The sequence below is a fragment of the Cebus imitator genome, unplaced genomic scaffold (genome assembly GCF_001604975.1).
Source record: "Cebus imitator isolate Cc_AM_T3 unplaced genomic scaffold, Cebus_imitator-1.0 Scaffold188, whole genome shotgun sequence".
NCBI classification, from domain to species: Eukaryota; Metazoa; Chordata; class Mammalia; order Primates; family Cebidae; genus Cebus; species Cebus imitator.
In genome coordinates, this window is record NW_016107503.1 from 6,475,130 (window position 1) to 6,494,178 (window position 19,049).

A 19,049-nucleotide genomic window follows, 5' to 3' on the forward strand; every position below is an offset into this window, starting at 1 on the left:
TGATCTCAGCTCACTGCTACCTCTGCCTCTGGGTTCAAGCGATTCTCCCACTTTAGCCTCTTGAAGTATCCGGGACTATAGGCGTGCGCCACTATGCCTGGCTAATTTTTGTGTTTTTTGGGTAGAGACAGGGTTTTACCACATTGGCCAGGCTGCTTCTGATCTCCTGACCTCAAGTAATCCTCTGCCTCGGCCTCCCAAAGTGCTGGGGTTGCAGGTTTGAGCCACCATGTCCAGCCCATTTTTTTCTAATTCTGTAAAAAAAAAAAAAAAATCACAATGATAACTTAATAGGAATTACATTGAATCTTTAGATTGCTTCGGGCAGAATGATCGTTTTAACAGAATTGATTCTTCCAGTCCACAAGCATTGAACGTTTTCCCACTTGTTTGTGTAGTCTGTTATTTCATTTATCAGTGTTTTGTTGTTCCCCTAGTAGAGATCTTTCACCTCCTTGGTTAAATGTATTCCTAGGTATTTTGTTTATTTTTGTGTGTGTGTGGCTATTGTAAATGGGAGTAAGTTCTTTATTTGATTCTCAGCTTGAGTATTTTTGGTGTATAGAAACGCTACTGATTTATGTATGATGATGTTGTAACCTGAAACTTTACTGAACTTGTTTATAAAGTCTTGGAGTATTTTGGAGGAATCTTTAGGGGTTTCTAGATACAGGATTATGTCTTTGGTGAACAGAGATAACTTGACTTCCTCTTTTCCTGTTTGGATGCTTTTATTTCTTTCTCCTGCCTGATTTCTCTGGCTAGGATTTCCAGTACTATGTTGAATAGGAGTGGTGAGAGTGGACATCCTTGTCTTCCTCCAGTTACTAAGGGAAATGCTTCCAACTTTTGCCTATTCAGTAGGATGTTGGCTATGGGTTTATCATAGATGGCTTTTATTATTTTGAGTTAATGTTCCTTTGATACCTGGTTTGTTGAAGGTGTGTATCATGCAAAGGATGTAAGATTTTATTAAATGCTTTTTTTGCATCTATTGGGATAATCATATTGTTTGTTTTTTAATCTGTTTAGGTGGCAAATAGCATTTTTTTGATTTGCATATGTTGAACCATCCTTGCATCCTAGGAATAAGGCCCACTTGATCATGATGAATTATCTTTTTGATATGCTGCAGGATTCAGATTGCTAGTATTTTTGTTGAGAATTTTCACATCTATGTTCATCAGGGATGTTGGCCGGTAGTTTTCTTTTTTTTTTAATTGTGTCCCTGCCAGATTTTGGTATCAGGATGAGACTGGTTTCATAGAATGAGTTAGGAATTACTCTGCCTCAATTTTTTGGAATAGTTTTAGTAAGATTGGTACCAGCTCCTCTTTGCATGTCTGGTAGAATTCAGCTGTAAATCTGTCTGGTCCAGGGCTCTTTCAGGTTAGTAGAATTTTTATTACTGATTCAATTTCATAACTCATTTTTGGTCTTTTCAGGATTTCAATTTCTTCCCGGTTCAATTTTAAGAAGCTGTGTGTTTCTGGGAATTTAACTATTTCCTCTAGGTTTTCTAGTTTGTGCATATACAGATGTTCATAGTAGTCTCTGAAGATCTTTTGTATTTCTGTGGTATGAGTTGTAATGTCACCTTTGTCATTTCTGATTGTGCTTATTTGGATCTTTTTTCTTGATTAATCTAGTTAGTGGTCTATTGATCATGTTTATCCATTCAGATAACCAGCTTTTCATTTCATTGATCCTTTGTATGTTTTTTTTGGTCTCTATTTCATTGAGTTCTGCTCTGATTTAGTTATTTTTTTCCTTCTACTAGATTTGGGTTTTGTTTCTTGTTTTTCTAGTTCCTTTAGGTGTGATATTAGGTTGTTAACGAGATATTTCTATCTTTTTGAGGTAGGCATTTAGTGCTGTAAACTTTCCTCTTAATACTGCTTTTGCTGTATTTCAGAGGTTTTGGCATGTTTTCTCTCTCCTTTCATTTGTTTCAATTTATTTTAATTCTGCCTTAATTTTATTGTTTACCCAAAATTGATTGAGTTGTTTAGTTTCCATGTATTTGTGTGGTTTTGAAAGTTCCTCTTGGCATTGATTTCTGCTTTTATTCTATTGTTGTCCAAGAAGATACTTGATATAATTTCATTTAAAAAAAAGTTACGGAGACTTGCTTTATGACTGAGCATGAGGTCAATCTTAGAGAATGTTCTGTGCACAGATGAGAAGAATGTATATCCTGTGGTCATTGGGTATTCTATAGACATCTATTAGGTTCATTTGGTCAAGAGTCCAATTAAAATCCGAAGTTTCTTTGTTAGGTTCCTGCCTCAGTGATCTGTCTAGTGTTGATAGTGGGATGTTGAAATCCTCCACTATTATAGTATGGCTGTCTGTTTCTTTGCTTAGGTCTAGTAGTATTTGTTTTATAAATCTGGGTACTCCAGTGTTAGGTGCATATATATTTAGGTTAGTTAAATCTTCTTGTTGAATTGAATGCTTTATGATTATATAATGACCTTCTTTGTCTTTTTTTTTTTAACTGTTGTTAGTTTAGTTTTTTATTTGATACAAGAATAGCAACTCCTGATCTTTTTTGTTTTCCATTTGCATAACAGATCTCTCTCTATCCCTTTACTTTGAGTCTATGTGGGCTATTACATGTGAGATAGGTCTCTCTTAAAGGCCACAGAAAGTTAGATTTTTTTTTTCCCTAAATTGCCACTCTATGCCTTCCTTCTTTTTGAGGTGAAGTCTCGCTTTGTTGCCCAGGCTGGAGTGCAGTGGTGCCATCTTGGCTCACTGCAACCTCTGCCTTCCGGGTTCAAGTGATTCTCCTGCCCCAGCTTCTTGGCTAGCTGGCATTACAGGCACCTGCCACCATATCCAGCTAGTTTTTGTATTTTTAGTGGACATGTAGTTTCATCATGTCGGCCAGGCTGGTCTGGAACTCCGGACCACAAGTGATCTGCCCGCCTTGGCCTCCCAAATTACTGGGATTACAGGTGTGAGCCACCACACCTGGCCGGCTGTATGCCTTTTAAGTGGAGCTTTTAGGCTATTTACATTCAAGGTTAATATTGATGTGTGAGGTGTTGTTCCTATCATAGTGTTTAGCTAGTTGCTTTGTAGATTCAATTATGTATTTGTTTATAGGGTCTATGAACTTTGTAATTACATGCACTTTTATGGTAGCAAGTACCATCCATGTTTAGAATGCCTTTGAACATTTTTATAGAGCCTGTCTGGTGTTAATGAATTCCCTTAGCATTTCTCTGTCTGGGAAAAACTATTTCTCCTTCATTTATGAAGCTTAGTTTGGCAGTCTGAAAGTTTGACGGATACTTTTTTTTTTTTTTGGGTAGCTAAAATAGGCCCAATCTCTTCTGACTTGTAAGATTTCCGTTGAGAAGTTTGCTCTTAGTCTGACGGGATTTCCTTTATAGATAATTTGGCCCTTTTCTTTAGCTGCGTTTAAGATTTTTTCTTACACACTGACCATGGAAAGTCTGATGACTGTATGCCTTGCATGGTTATCTTCTATAGTATCTTGCAGTAGATGTCCAAATTTCTGGTATCTGGATATCAATCTCTCTAGTAAGATGAGGAAAATTTTTTTCCTGAATTATACCCTCAAATATGTTTTCCAGGTTACTTGTTTTTTCTTCTTCTCTCTCAGAAATGCCAATAATCATAGGTTTGGTTGCTTTACATAACCCTATAATTCTCAAAAGCTTCGTACATTTTAAAAAGTTCTTTTTTCTTTATTTTTGTCTGACTGGATGAATTTGAAAGACCAGTCTTCAAGCTCTGAAATTCGTTCTTCTCTGCTTGTCTAGTCTATTCTTAAAGCTTTCAATGTATTTGAAATTCCTTTAGTAAATTTTTCAATTACAGAGGTTCAGTTTGTTTTTTTCTTAATATAGTTATCTTGACTTTCATATTCTGCATTGTTTTTCTGTTTTTTTTGTTTTTTGTTTTTGTATAGGACTTCAATTTTTTCTTGGATCTTGTTGAGTTTCCTTGCAATCCATATTTTGAATTCTTCTCTGTCATTTCAGACATTTTAGTCTGGCTAGGATCAATTGCTAGAAAACTAGTGCAATCATTTGGAAGTGTGTAAACACTTTGAGTATACTGGAATTCTTGCACTGATTCCTTCTCATCCCAGGGAACTGTTGCTTCTTATTTTTGAATTTGCTATTGTTTGGATGAGAATTTTTAATTTTTTAATTATTTTTTCTTTCCTTGATGGTATGACTGTGGTGTATGCTGTGTGTGATTGTTTGGCTTCATATTTGGGAGCTTTCAGGGGGCCCAAGCTCTGTATGTGTTTCTTGGTTTTGGATAGTTTCTGAACAGATTTCTCAGATTCTGTTGTTGTAATGATGTATTGGAAGTAAAAGTTGAGACATTAACCTTTGTTGGGGGCTGAGGGTACGGAATCCTCAGGAAGCTTGTCTCATGGACTAAACCCTTCAGGCAGCAGGTTTTTATTTGGTGGTGCAGTTTAGGATGCAGTCCAGTAGATGGTGCTTAAGAGTAAGGGCCGGCAGGTAGGCTGGTGCCCAGTGGAAACACCTGCCCTGACAGGATGATAGCAGGAGGTCACGCTGGGGTGTGCTGAGGCCTCAAGGGAAGGGGTCGAGGTGCCCCAGCTCCTCCTCCTGAGTAGGAAAGAATGTGATCCTCTTCGCTCTCACACCCCTGCCACAGAGCTCACAATCTTCAGTTCATAAAGCCTTAGTCGTTTGGTTCCCGGCTGTGGTGCAGCTGAAGTCTGTGGATATACCACTCTAACAGCTTCCACTAAAATGGGGTTTGGGGCAAAGCTGCTTCTTCCATTCCAGGGCGGGCAGCTCCACGGCCTGTATAGGGAGGGAGAGTCGCGCCCGTCCTTCCTGAAAGCCCAAGTGGCACAGGCTCGCTTGCAGCCTGGGCGGTGCCGCCATGAAAAACTTGAAAAACGTTCTTCGTACACACTCACTGGGTCCTGGAGAAAAGCACTGCTGTGTCTGCGGCCATATAGGGGGTAGGGGAGAGGCGACCCCTGCTTTTTCCACGCCCGTTCCTGGGTGTCAGTGCTGCCCCCCTCTGCCAGGCCAGTGTTTGCTTCGTCCCTAGAAGGGCTGTGGCAGTCTGTGCTCCTCCTCCCTTCGGGGTGGCCCACGCTCAGCGCTGGATCTCCAGGGCTCCTGCAGCTCCCAGGGACCTGCCCTGTACTTGCCAAAGTCAGAGTGGGCTGTGGGGGTATACGTGCAGGCGGGCAATGACGAGGGTAGAGAATCCCCAGGCGGGATAGCGCTCCGCATGGCTGCACAGCCAGCATGGCGGCCGCCGGCTCCGTCTGGGTCTGAGGAGAATGCAGGCGTGCCTGAGTGTGCTGGCCGCACAGTTCTCCGTCCCTGGGAAGTTTGCAAATCTCTACGATGGTGTTGTCCTATCATAAGGGCAGAGGGTCTCCCCAACAGTTTAGCAGTGAGCAGACTGTCAGAGGGGTGTGGGGAGCAGAGACGCGCTCCCACCTGCGCTGTGGAGCTCCACGGTGCTTAGGGGCTGATCTCTGCCGGACTCCTGCCGCTTTCCTTTTCTGCACCCCGGCTACTTCCTGTGGGAACTCCGACACGACCTGGCTTTCTTCTCTCAGACTTCCGTTTGGAACTTGTGCATTCACTGGTAACTTTAATCTTTCTGAGGAGAACCGGTGTCCCTAGTCAGCCATCTTGGAAACTCAACAAGATTTCACTCTAGACATTTTGCAGATAATCCCATAGATACATGTTATTGGATGGAGGTGTTAGTTGGTATGTATGTGTTCCTTGGTCCTTTTGTATCAGCCAGTGATTGAAAACTGAGTATAAATGATGGGACTATATAACTGAAAAAAAGATATTTCCCAGGAGAAGCCCTTCTGAAATTTTTGTTTTAACAGTGGAAATAACTGTGTTTGATACAAAGTCCTTTGACATGCAGATGTGAGTTCCCAGAGGGTGAATTAGGTGCTTTGGACATGGAAGCTGACACCAAAGCTTGTGTGGTGGCTCTGCTGCCATCAAGCGGTGAGGGAGATTGGGAAAATCTTTTAGCCTTTCTGAGCCTCAGTTTCCCCATCAGAAATATCAGGTTACTGTTCTAGTTCTCTAAGGTCACTTTTTGCTCAGTTTTCTCTCAGTCTATGAGGGAGTGAGATGTGTATTCAGCATACTCCAGACACTGCCGCAGAGACCTGACCTCAGTCCCTGCTGCGTGTTTCCAGTACCTGGCCCAACTTGAGCCAATGCCCTTAAAGTGCAAAGCTGAGAGTCAAAATGGAAGAAAGTCAGCAAGTTTGGAGGATGAAAATAATTTTTTTAAATTCCAAAGTAATGGTGGAACATGGGGTAGCCTATGGTGGTGAGAATGACAGATTTCAAGCTGGATTTGGATAAGTCAGGGGAAAAAAGGAGTGTCTACAGCATTATCAGATTCCTCAAAGAACACCTTGGGCTGAGTAGTGAGTGACTTACTCCACAGTGAACTTTTGCACCATGTGAAGGAGATCCACAAGATAAACTCAGATCTGGTTTATACTGAGGGGAAACACCAAGTCCAAGAGGGGAACACCAATTCCATGAAACCCTGCCCAAGACCCAGCAGCCTTGACCATGGAGCTGCCCTCGCAGTGGATTCTCTTGAAGTAAGTGTGGGCTTAGCGGGAATGAATGGTGCTTAGAGAAGTGTTGGAGACATCCGTTCTTGCCTTAAATAGTTCTGCCCTAAGTTTAGGAGGGGCCAAGGTAGGAGAATCCTTGTATCTGAAGAAGCGATACTAATAATATGCTTCTGTATTTACAGTTGGGAAAGGCTTTACACACAATATCTTATAAACATGGTAAGTGCTGAATTTTCCTTTCTCTGTGTTTAACACTTGGGTTCAGATACTAATGTCTTCCTGAGGAACTCAAGCCAGTGGGAGGAAGAACACAAACAGATAACTTCAACAAATGTGGTAGCTCTCCTAAACTGGATGGAGTGATAGCTCCAAGTGAAGCAGAAAGGCCAAGAACACCTCTTCTATATGAGAGGGTGAACCACTGAGAGGAACTGCTGAGGACTGTCTGTTTTCATCAAGTCTCACCACAGATAACTGAACCCGGGACATGGACCAAATGGTATAAAGCAGAGTTCTTTCTAGGGAAGGGAAATGTTTGCGTCCTTGGAAAATGTAGAGCACTCCTGAGAAGAAACTTGGGACAAGTATATGGTTGAGATGATTGGAAGTTTGCAAGCATTTCTCTTTTCAGCCGTTGGACAAATATTACTAAGAACCTTCTTTAATACTTGGCCCTGCACTGAATACATGGATTCAGAGATCAATAAAACATTATCTAAACTGTCAAGGGGATCTCAGGTGAGTAGTCAATAATGGCCATATTGCATGAGAAGTGCTATAATAAAAACATGACGAAAATATGGGGAAGGGGGAATAACATTCAAAATAGGGAATGGCCTTCAGTCATTGCGTTGATAATGAATGCGTAATAAGAACAACTTTACATTCTTAATTCAACAACTTAGAGGAAATGGACAAATTTCTCAGAAGCTGCAAAATAGCAAACTCAACCAAGATGAAACAGACAACCTGAATAGTCCTATAAACACTGGAAAATTGAATTTGTCATTAAATAACTCCCCACAAAGAAATGGTCAGGCCAAGATGGTTTTACCGAAGAATTCTATTAACATTTAAAGAAGAATGAACACCAATTCACACAATCTCTTCTGGAAAAATATAAGTGGAGGGAGCACTTGCCAAGTCATTTTATGAGGCTAACATCACCCTGACACCAAAACCAGGCAAAGACAGTACAAAAGAAAACTATAAACCAATATCCCTGTTAAATTTGGATGCAAAAATCATCATCAAAATATTAGCATATCAAATCCAGCAATGTTTAAAAAATCATACCCCATCACAAAGCAGGATTTATTCCAACTTTCCAAAATTAATCAGTGCCGTCCACCATAACAACAAGCTAAAAAGAAAAGGAATACGATTATGCCGCTTGAGGCAGAAAAAGCATTGGCAACATCCAATACCCATTCCTGAATAAAACGCTCAGATTGCTTACACAATCCCTTTTCCAAGATTTCTTAATGTGAGCAAACAACTGTTCTGATAAACGCAATTAACGCGCGACCCTTGGCTGGCTCAGGTCGTGGGGTAAGGCCGCCTTTGCGTTTTTCCTTTGGATCTGCCCCTCTTCCGGGTTTGTTCTCTAGAGCCAGGGGAAGGACTGGGTCCTCTCCCTTCGGCTCCTCTTGCCACATCAGAAACCTCACACTCCCTCCGTTTCCGGAGAATCTTCAGAGAGTGTTTTGTTGGGTTTGCTGGAACCCAGCAAGTATGTGGGGCTGAGCGCCGGGCGTCCGCGTTTCCTCCGCTGTGACTGCTCTTCCCGCTCCTGCAGGAAAAGGCAATGCCCCTTTTGTCTTGTTCACGTGGGACTCCAAAGGGTCCAGAAAGGCGGCGAATCCTCTCAGAGTGGGCAGGGGAGGACATAGAATATAGAAATGGGGCGGTAGAGGGGTGGAATCCCACGGAATTTCCTGATTGAAGGCTGTCATACTTTGCTACGGTACCTGCTAAAATTTGGAAGTGTGATGAACTGTTACTTAAATTGAGTCGGGCAGGCTAAGAGACGGCGGCAGTGAGGGACGCCCTTTGGGAGGAAGACGTCGAGGCGCTGAGGCCCAAGGGCGCAAGAGGAAAGAGGGCGCAGCCCGGGCCCCTTGGCCTGGGGAAGGGCCGGCAGGGCTGATCCTACCGTTCCTGGGAGGACGCGAAGAGCGCAGAACGCTGACTGCCGGCGCCGGGGAAAAGTCCCCGACGTGCGGTCCTCATCCCTGGACAGGCGGCGTCCACACTCCTCCGCGGCGGGGCGCGCCCGGGGCTCTGACTCTCCAAACCCAGCGGCTGCGGCAGCTTCTGGGAGGCGGAGAGTGTCCGCCGGGAGGATCCCGCACCCGGGCCCTTAGTTCTGGAACTGGAAACCCCACGGCCTCCCAGGTTTAAAGCCCGGGTATAGCTCCACATGGTCTTCGTTTTGGGGATAGGCGCGGAACGCTAAGCCTGGCCCTATTGGGAGCCGTAGTCTCCTTGATGGCTGGTGCTTGCTGGGCTTTTTTCAGTCGAATTTCAAAATGAGGTTGGATTTCTTACTTTAGACACTGTAATAGAAATGGCTGATCTAAGATTTTCATGATTATATTTTGTCGCTTGGGTACACATGTGGTTTCCGTAGTGTAGTGGTTATCACGTTCGCCTCACACGCGAAAGGTCCCCGGTTCGAAACCGGGCGGAAACATGAGGATTTTGCCCCTAAATTTAGTGAAATTAATCGAGGTTGTGAAACAAACAGAAAACTAGTTGAACCTGTGTGTACGTTTTAGACCTCATCAGTCTAGACAGATTGTCGACCCGGCTACAATTACCACTGGTCTGCCAGTAAGGGGACATCACAGCGGGCCTGCTTAATAGTAGCTTTGGTTCCAGAAATTCCTTCAGGTTCTCTTCATGCTCTTCGATCCCCTGCATTTTCACAGGCTGATGCTGAAAGTGGATGACATCTTAGCGCATTTCCTGAGCGTCCCGCTTGGCTCCGCTCTACTCTGATACAGTTGCTGGTCTGACTGACTGGCGAAACGACAAAAACAAAATATTTTTTGAAAAGGTTCTAAATCTGTGGCTGGAACTCGTAGAGTCAATATTCGGAAATCACACGAATTATGTACATACATACACATTTGCATGCATACCCCTTCCCCAAATAATCCTCAGAAAACCGGTAAGTGTCAAAACTACTCTCCTGAGGCTTAGATAATCAACGATTTAATAAATGCAATTCCTAATGTGTGGTGTCCAGATCCTGGATTGCTCACCCTTCTCTACCGCTTTGTCCCCGCACGCCCTCAATTTTGCCTAGATGGATTCCAGGCCACCGACTCTCGCTTTGCTTCCTGTCCTCTCAACAGCGCGGTTAAGCACTATTGCCCCAGGTGACGCTGCTGAGAACAGCTAAGTAGCCAGCACTAGTGCAGCTGGAGGCGGAGGCCCAGAATCCCCAGGAATCTGCCATTTACCCGAGCGAAAAGCCCAAGGGCTCTCCCCACGGCTTCCCAACATCCCTCTACAGACTTTTTAAAAATTAGATGTATTAACCTGTAGAGGTGGAGAGAATCAAAGAAATCACAAGATATCTCTGAGGGAAAAAGGAGAGCACCAGGAGTAAATCACTTGAGAATATGGAACAAGCAAGCCAAGGATAAAAGAATGGAAACTGACAGGATGACTGCAGAGGATGGTGCTGAGGTGGATGCGAATCACTACTTACTGTTTGTTAATAGGTTGAGCCAAGCACACTAATGGGGGCATAACCAAAATACTTAATAAGGTACTCCTTTACCCACCACGTGTTTTATAGTATGGTTGCTACAGAATGTGCCACCCTACTGGTTCTAGAAGCTTCTGGAGCCAAGGAGCCAGAGCATGAGAGCATAAAAATCCTGTCAGTTGAAGCCTTGGGCTCTATACTGCTAAGCCTGGCCCAGAGACTGGATTGCAAACGCAGGGGCTGGTGCGATGGAATGGATGTTTGTGACCTCTTCAAATTACTTACTGAAGCCTTATCCCCCAATGTGAAGGTAGTTTTGGAGGTAGGGCCTTTGGAGGGTAATCAGATTTAGATGAGGTCATGACCATGCGATCTCCATGGTGAAATCACTGTCCTTATAAGAAACAGAGAAAGACCAAAGTGCGCTCGCGCCCTCTCTGTCTCTCTCTGTCTCTCTCTCTCTCTCTGTCTGTCTCTCTCTCTCTCTCCATCATGCCAGGGAGAGGGAGAAGGTAGCAGTCTGCAAGCCAGGGAGTGATCCCTCACCAGGGAACTGAATCAGCTCACACTTTGATCTTGGACTTCTTAGCCTCTGAAACTGTGAGAAAGAAATTCCTCGTGTTTAAGCCACCCAGCCTGTGGTATTTTGTTATGGAAGCCTGAGTTGAGGCCGCTGGTTCACTGGGAATCCACTGGCATGAACCCGTGAGAAGTTTGTGACATGTCAAGTAGTTTGCTGCTCCTGGATTTGAGAATTAGCAAGAGCTGTTAGAATGATGAGCATAGAGGGAAACAGGGTACAGAGAATAAGGTATTAGTCATCGTACTGAAGAAATAAAGGGACATGACATGGCTTTAGGCTGAAGTTAGGTGCAGATTTAAGCTGTGGAAGGGTCACTCAGCACACAGTGTGGCAAGCAAATGGTGCAGACTACACTGGCTGTAATTTATCTGCTTATGTTAATGATCACAAGAGCTGATAGATGGAAAAGTGTGGTATTAAAATGGCAGTACGCTTGTGGAGTATCCAATACACTTAAACACTATTTTTTGAATTAAACTGAAATTGATGTCATGAAAACAGGAGAGTTTATCCAAAGGAAGATTTGCTTTGGGAAATAGGATGGATGGTGGTGAGGCTAAGTGTCTAGGCAGGGGTAGAAGCAGCTTTCAGTGTCTGCTGAAACACCCAGGACCACCCGCTACTCTCTGGGAGATGCTGGCTTGGGGCTGATCACTGAGTGTTGAGGTAGATGGTGGTACATGACGCTGACAGGGAACTCCCCGGTGTGTTGAGTTTTAGTATCTGTGACCTGAGATGCATATGAGGCCTTTGTAAATTTCAGAGTTGAGAATAGAAAGGACAGATTTGTGTTTTAGAAAGAGATTTGGGAATAAATGTGGCTCTGGTTGACATAGACAATATATGAGTGTTTGTTGGCCAGAGCTGGTGTGTGTCTTGGGTGTTGGGCAGAGAACAGATAGAGCCACAGCTCTGCGAGGTCAATGTGAAGGGTGATTTCCTTGTTGCCTCAAGTTTATGATTAACCTGAGCCTGGCTTGGCTTCTCGGCTAGAGAAAAACCATGATTTCATGTCACAGCTCCTGTCTTTGAAAAAGTCTTAATTACTCCCAGACCCAATATGTGGGGCAAACTCTAGATTTCTCTTCAGTTTAATCCCTCAAGGGAAGATTGAGGAAGGAAACCACTACTCTTTGAACTTCATTAAAGACTAATTTGTTAACATTTTGACCTTCAATATTTGCTTAAACCAGTCTACTCCTTACATAGCCAATATATCAAAGCATATTAACTTAGGAAATTGGATTCTCCCAAACAACAAAACATTGACTGCAAGCATTATTGATCTTTTTATATCACATTTCCTTCCAATGCCTTCTACATCTTCAAGCAGAGAAATAATAGTATTGTAATGATTACAAGACTGATCATTTTGCTAAAACACAGCTACAAAGGACTAACTCAGCGGACCAACCTTTGTTTCTTCATTATCTCTACCTGGATTCTGGCCTTTCATTTTCTCTTTCTTCTAATTCTAATTCTGCTTCTGCTTCTCATTTCCTCCCCAGTTAGAACTTTATTTACCTAAACTACCGGTTAGGTCACCTCAGAACCACTAAGGCAGCAGTTTGAGGTTGACAATTGAAGATTTAGGATTAGAAAAAAGAAACATGAGGCCAGGCGCGGTGGCTCACGCCTGTAATCCCAGCACTTTGGGAGGCCGAGGCGGGTGGATCACGAGGTCAAGAGATCGAGACCATCCTGGTCAACATAGTGAAACCCCATCTCTACTAAAAATACAAAAAATTAGCTGGGCATGGTGGCGCATGCCTATAATCCCAGCTACTCAGGAGGCTGAGGCCGGAGCATTGCCTGAACCCAGGAGGCGGAGGTTGTGGTGAGCCGAGATCGCGCCATTGCACTCCAGCCTGGGCAACAAGAGCGAAACCCCGTTTCCAAAAAAAAAAAAAACATGACTGAACTTTTTATGTTTATGAAATTTTTATGTTTCACTATCAGGGGTTTGTAATGCAGGTAAAAAGACCTTTTTCAGAGTTGATACGAAAAATTAGCTATTTTAATATTTATAACTTTGTCTAGTAAAATTTTTCTATAAAAATATTTGTTTTGGATATCTTTGTTAGCTTTGAGTTGACACTTGAAAAAGCCTCTTCTGACAGGTTCTACGTCTTTCTGGATACTCTTTTCAGTTATCCTGCCAGGCACTAATAAGATAGAAGCATTGGTGGTTCAGTGGTAAAATTCTTGCTTCCCACGTGGGAGACCCGGGAGACCTGGGTTCAATTCCTGGCCAATGCGGTTAGATTTTGAGCTCACTTCCCTTATGGCTCCTTTAACCCTTCTGCCCTGTAAAATTATACTGCATACACTAACTGCATTTAAAGGCTTCATCACCACAAAGTAAATTGACCAAGGTCGTGCCAAAAAACATTTAGGAGACTAACCCGGGCCCCTGCAGTTGTTGAATTCAACAAACCACTTAGCAAAGTGGCAAATACGAAGTATGTGTGGCGAGTCACTGCAGTTTTGACATTGATACCTGTTACTTTCATCTATTTTCTGGGCGGATCCCTGCAAACCCAAAAAACCATCAGGTTCCTGATTCGCGTGCTGGACCTTGGGCTTCCTGCTGAGCCACAATGGTGAAGATCAAGAAATGAAGCTCCCGGAAGGAGAGAAGCTGTGGGCGGGCAGTCACCTGAGAGGTCCAAGAGGCGTCAGCGGCCCAAAGAAAGGGGAAGTGTGTGGGGAAGAATCTGCGTGGAGATGAGGGGAGCTGCAGAGACTGGTACTTGTGCAGGGGACCCTCGGGGCTGTACCCCAGACACTGAGAACCCAATTTGCTAACATCGTCAGCTGCCGGGGCCTCCGAGTGTTTTGTGGGCCCATCGGTGTTCCGGGAGGGATTCCAGAATCTGTGTCTGGCAATGTGTGTCAACAGGTGTTGGCCTGGAATTTGGCCCGGCATGGTGGCTCGCGCCTGTAATCCCAGAAATTTGGGAGGCTGAGGCGGTTGGATGGCTTGAGGTCAAGAGTTGAAGACCAGCCTGGCTAACACGGAGAAACCACGCCTCTACTAAAAATACAAAAATTAGCCGAGTGTAGTGGTGTGCATTTGTTATTCCAGCTACTTGAGAGGCTGAAGCAGGAGAATCGCTTGAACCCGGGAGTCGGAGGTTGCAGTGAGCCAAGATGGGGCCACTGCATCCAGCCTGGGCAACAGAGCAAGGCTCTGTCTCAAAAAAATAAAAAAGGTGTTGGCCCGTAAATTACTTTTTTTTTTAAGAGACAGGGCCTCACTGTGTTGCCCAGGCTGCATTGCAATGACGCACTCCTGGCTCACTATAGTCTGGAACTCCTGGGCTCCCGTGATCCTCCCGCCTGAGCCTCTGGAGTAGCTGAGATTACAGCTAAATCACCATGTCCTGTCCAAAAAATATATTTGTAATACAGGGAAGCAAAGAACAGAATCTGGGAACTGTTTATCCGGTTGTCCTGTGAGGATGTTACTGCGTTAGAGACACAACAAACGACAACAGGTGATAAATTTTCTTCCAAAGATTTTTGGAAGATTTTCTTCCCATTTAACAATCACTTAAAATGTAGGATCAGCCACATCTGGGGAAATTTATTTTTTATCCTTGCCATGATGATAAATAACTTTATCTTGATAATGAATTATATTCTGGTAAGTTAATTATAACTTACCATAATGACAAATAACTTTATCCTGAGTACAGCAGACACACAAGCCCTTGAGGACACATGCCTCAGGATTCTGATGAAGATGTGATGTCCAAATATCTGCACAGTTGGACCTACAGGCCAGCTTTGAAACAGTGGAAGACCTAGTTTCAAATTCAAGGTTGCTTTGAGTAGAAATTCACTTTACCTCTCTTTGCATGGCAATGGGGCCAATCTTCCCTAAGCTACCCCTTACAAGAAAAGGAATCATACTGGTAAGAATTCAGGCTTCAGTAAACATGGGTAAGTAAGGAAGTCTTATGAATGTGTTCTAGCCACCTAGCAAGAAACCAGGAATTTGGCAAGTTCGTTCACATTCAGGACAGTTGTGTTCACTAGATCAGAGGCCCTGAGACATGAAGAAGAGACCCCCTAACAAGGGAAAGTGTTTCTTCCTGTCCTAGGACATCACTGCCAACTTCAGGGAGGTGAGAACACAGCTGCCCGCTTTACAGTATGGGCTGCTTTTGTGCCTGGAATGTGTCTGATTTAGCTTGAATGTCCCTGTACCCATTTCAGGGAGCCTTGGGAGTAGCCTGAATCACTGATGGAATTGGACAGTGCATGGAGATGGTTGAGCAGGATGAGGGTAAGTGCAGGGGCATGGCCAGGTCATACTGGGAGACAGTGAGCGGCCCCGATGGGGACAGACAAAGATAAAGTCAAAAGTGTGTGCTTCAGTGTCAAAAACTCAAACCAATAACTAATTTGCTTTTATAAGTAATAAGTATTTTTCTATTTACATGAGGATTTAACCTCAAAACAGAAATCATAGAAACAGTAAGTCCAGGGCATAAAACCTAAACCATAGCTCATATTTATTCTTTCTAAATAGAGATATTAGCAAAATCTTCTTCATAAAACATATACTGTGGATATAAGAAGGCAAAAGTCGGCCGGGTGCAGTAGCTCGCATCTGTAGTCCCAGCACTTTGGGAGGCTGAGGGGGGCAGATCACGAGGTCAAGATATCGAGACCATCCTGGCCAACATGGTGAAACCCTGTCTCTACTAAAAACACAAAAATTAGCTGGGTGTGGTGGCACATGCCTGTAGTCCCAGCTACTCGGGAGACTGAGGCAGGAGAATCTCTTGAACCTAGGAGGCAGGGGTTGCAGTGAACTGAGATTGTACCACTGCATTTCAGCCTGGTGACAGCAAGACTCTGTCTCAAAAAAATAAAAAAGAATGAAAGAAAGAAAAAAAGCAAAAGTCTTAGTGAAAATCATTGGTATTCCATAGAAGAGAGAATTAAATACAGTCAAGGGAAGACCCAAGTCTCATACTTCTCTTGTATATTCCAGAGGTCCAGGGAAATTCCAGGTCTAATGGAAAATAGAGGTTATTTTCCATGCTGTTAAAGCAAGGTTGCAGACACTTCTGAATTTTGGTCCCAATATACTAGGAGGGCACCCCTCTGTCCTGGACGATAGCACAGGAATGAATACTCTTCCTGTGACTCCTTCTGGTCGTTCATCCAGCATCACAGAAACCAAAAAATGGAAATATGGCCAAATTCATGATTTGCTAGCCCTCTTGTTCAGGTTTCTTACCTGATTCTTAGGAGAACAGCGTTACCTTGAGGATTATGATGAAGAACGCTGTCCAAATATGTGCACAGTTTTGAGCAAAATGCCTGGTACAAATTGATCAACAAATAATTACTGAATAATTGTATGAATATTTTCTGAATGACATGGATCCTATGAATAATTATGGAATAATTGTTGTGATTGCTTTTACTGGCAGTGCTCAAAGCCCATCCCTGTGTGACCTGAAGTAAGCCACATAACTTGGTGAAGCTGGAGTTTCATCATTTTTATAGTGAAGAAATCTGACAGATTTTCCTTCTGCCACAGAATGTCAGGCCTCCTAGACACCAGAACATGTAAATACCTAAAGCCTTTGATGTATGTCAAAGCAGTATGCTTACAGTGTTGCTGGAGGATGATGGGGGCTGTAGAGAGGCACGCTTTCCAATGGGATTGATCCAGTCCTCCTTGCTTCACTTCCACATGAATGCTGGGCAGCCCAGGGTCACACCCATTGCACCCTCAACTCAGGCAAGCCCAGAAAGCAGCCAAACATAGGAGACCTGGGCTACAGAACAGTCTCCCAAGTCCCAGGCTCACAAAACCTGGGTGGCGATGAAAGCTGAGAAAGTGAGGAGGTGGTTCAGGGGATCGCTTTTCCCTACTCGTTCCTGTCATCTCAAATTCACCTTCTACTGCACAGCAACACGGAGGACCACCAATCACCCCTGACCATCACCTTGATCTTGCTGTGTTTGGTTAGTGGGATGCAACCACACCTCAACGGCGTTAGGCCAACTCAGAAAAATATCTCTCAAACAGTATTCCATAAGGACCGCTCATGGTCCTGTTATTTTCAATATATGGACAAACGAAATGAAAACAACAAAATCATATCAGGTTTACCAGAATTCCCAAGATAGATGGTCACATACGCTTTCAAGAGATCTCTATAGAAATGATTTTGATGACTTGACACCTTGAAAAGTGCACTTCTGGGACTAGAACGACATCTACAAGTGACAAGAATGAGATGTAGTGTTCAGGCACATTAAAAAAAACCAATCATCCCACATGGAGGAAGCTTTGGATATAGGGACATCAAACTGGTCTTAAGTGTAATGAAAAGTCTCTTCTGCCACAAACATCAGTGTAGTGATATCTGCCAGTAAGAAAATATAAATCAGCATAACCCTGGGATGCAGCAAGAAGAATATTGAGCCAGGAAAGAAAACATTTTAAAAAAATGAATTACTCATTCACTTTCTAGTGGATACAGAAAAAACTGCAGAAGAGTCAGAGGACATCATGGCAGTGTAATAGGTTGATATGTTAAGATTGTGGAGAAGCCTTCAATCCTGTTTTAACATATGAGAAGGAGGGGTGACTGACTTCATGACTAGCATTAAGAAAATATCACATGTTGGGAAACTGTTTCTGCCTTGATGATTTTATACACATAAGAGATGAAAAGTGAGGCATGTGCTTAGTCGTATTGGGAATGAGATGGGACTGTGGCATTGTCACAAGTGTACACAAATACTGAGAGTGACTGATAGAGGAATGGTCCCCAACGGTTGTGACCTCAGGTAAGACCAAAGGCCTGTGTTTTAGCAAACCCTGGGCAATTGGAATGAAGTGCTCCTAAGATTCCATGACACGCCCAGCTTCTAATTCTGTTATTGCAACAGCAGGCCGTTACCTGGGACTCTGGCCAGTATCTCCCACACTCTTGTCAGAGTCTGAGCTACATACAGGCAGCACCTTCAGCTCCCAGCTGAAGCATTGCGAACCTTGTTTTTGCGGTTAAGGGCCCTAAAGTGCTGTGAGGATCAAGTTTTCCTCAACAGTAAGTTAAGAATTTGAGTTATTGACATCCCCCAGTCCTCATTAAACCTATTTGATTTCCAGTTTTTAACCCATCATGTGTTTGGATTTCTTCTCCCCTGTCCCTGGCTCAACCTGTGGTGCCCCAAAGGTCAGCATGGCGACATCTGGCGGGACTTGTTCCACGAAAACCACAGAGGTGAACTTTCCACATACTATCGACAATTCCTACTCCCAGCAGGAAGAGACCAAACCGAATTTCGCAGCCAGCAAGACTAGACTTCTTCTGAGCCAGGTGGCCTACTTCCTGAACTACCAGCTGAAGACATACAGTAAGTTCTATAGGTTGACCACCACGAAACTGATGAATGAGGTCCTGTCTTGTCTAGAGAAACTAGCCGGTCTTTACATCAAAATTAATTTCATCCTTCCCATACTTGTAGAAAATAGAAATGGGTATTTTGACATTTTGTTAAAGATGGAACACAGAGGCCAAAGTATTTAGCAACTTTTCGACATCTGCAGTAAGGTGGGTGTGGGACTGGGGTTACAATCCCACCTATTGATTTCTGACACAGGCAGAGAACCACCTGTTTTTCTCAGCAAGAGGCTGAACCCATGTTTACAAGAATCCTCTCTGTACCGTATAAGATCCTGCAGACAAGTAGCATCCAGTCTGTTGGTCTAAATGCCTGAGGCTACTGAACTTCCATTTGGTTCTGGTTTTCTGAGGCCCAGTAGGCAAAGCTGTGTTCTGGGGACACCGGGGAAACACAGTGATAGCACACAATTCCCGCTGTGAGGAGCTTAAAGGGGACCCTGCTCATAATTGAACATGAAGTATGTGTAAGTGGCACCATCAAGAGAAGGGAGTACCCTGGTACTGGTGTCTCAGCCTCCCAATTAGCTGGGTTCCCTGGTGGGAACCACCGCACCTGGCTGATTTTTGTATATTTAGTAGATGCAGAGTTCCACCATGTTGGCCAGGCTGGTCTTGAATTCCTGAGGTCAAGTGATCAGCCCGCTTGGGCCTCCTAAAGTGCTGGGATTCTAGGCATGAGCCACCATGCCT

At 43.8% G+C, this 19,049-nt stretch overlaps 1 protein-coding gene and 1 non-coding gene across 2 annotated transcripts in view; both read left to right on the forward strand.

Moving 5' to 3' along the window:
• Positions 1-9,232: 9,232 nt before the first annotated feature.
• Positions 9,233-9,305, forward strand: TRNAV-CAC. Its single transcript has one exon. It is a non-coding gene; the product is annotated as a tRNA-Val (tRNA).
• An 8,800-nt stretch (positions 9,306-18,105) lies between these two features.
• The window catches only part of LOC108316511, a 2,640-nt gene continuing 1,696 nt past the window's right edge, over positions 18,106-19,049 (forward strand). The window contains exon 1 of the mRNA XM_017546418.2: positions 18,106-18,309. Within this exon, the coding sequence (XP_017401907.1) occupies positions 18,135-18,309 (175 nt within the window). The 5' untranslated portion in view covers positions 18,106-18,134. The remainder of the gene's footprint in view (positions 18,310-19,049) is intronic.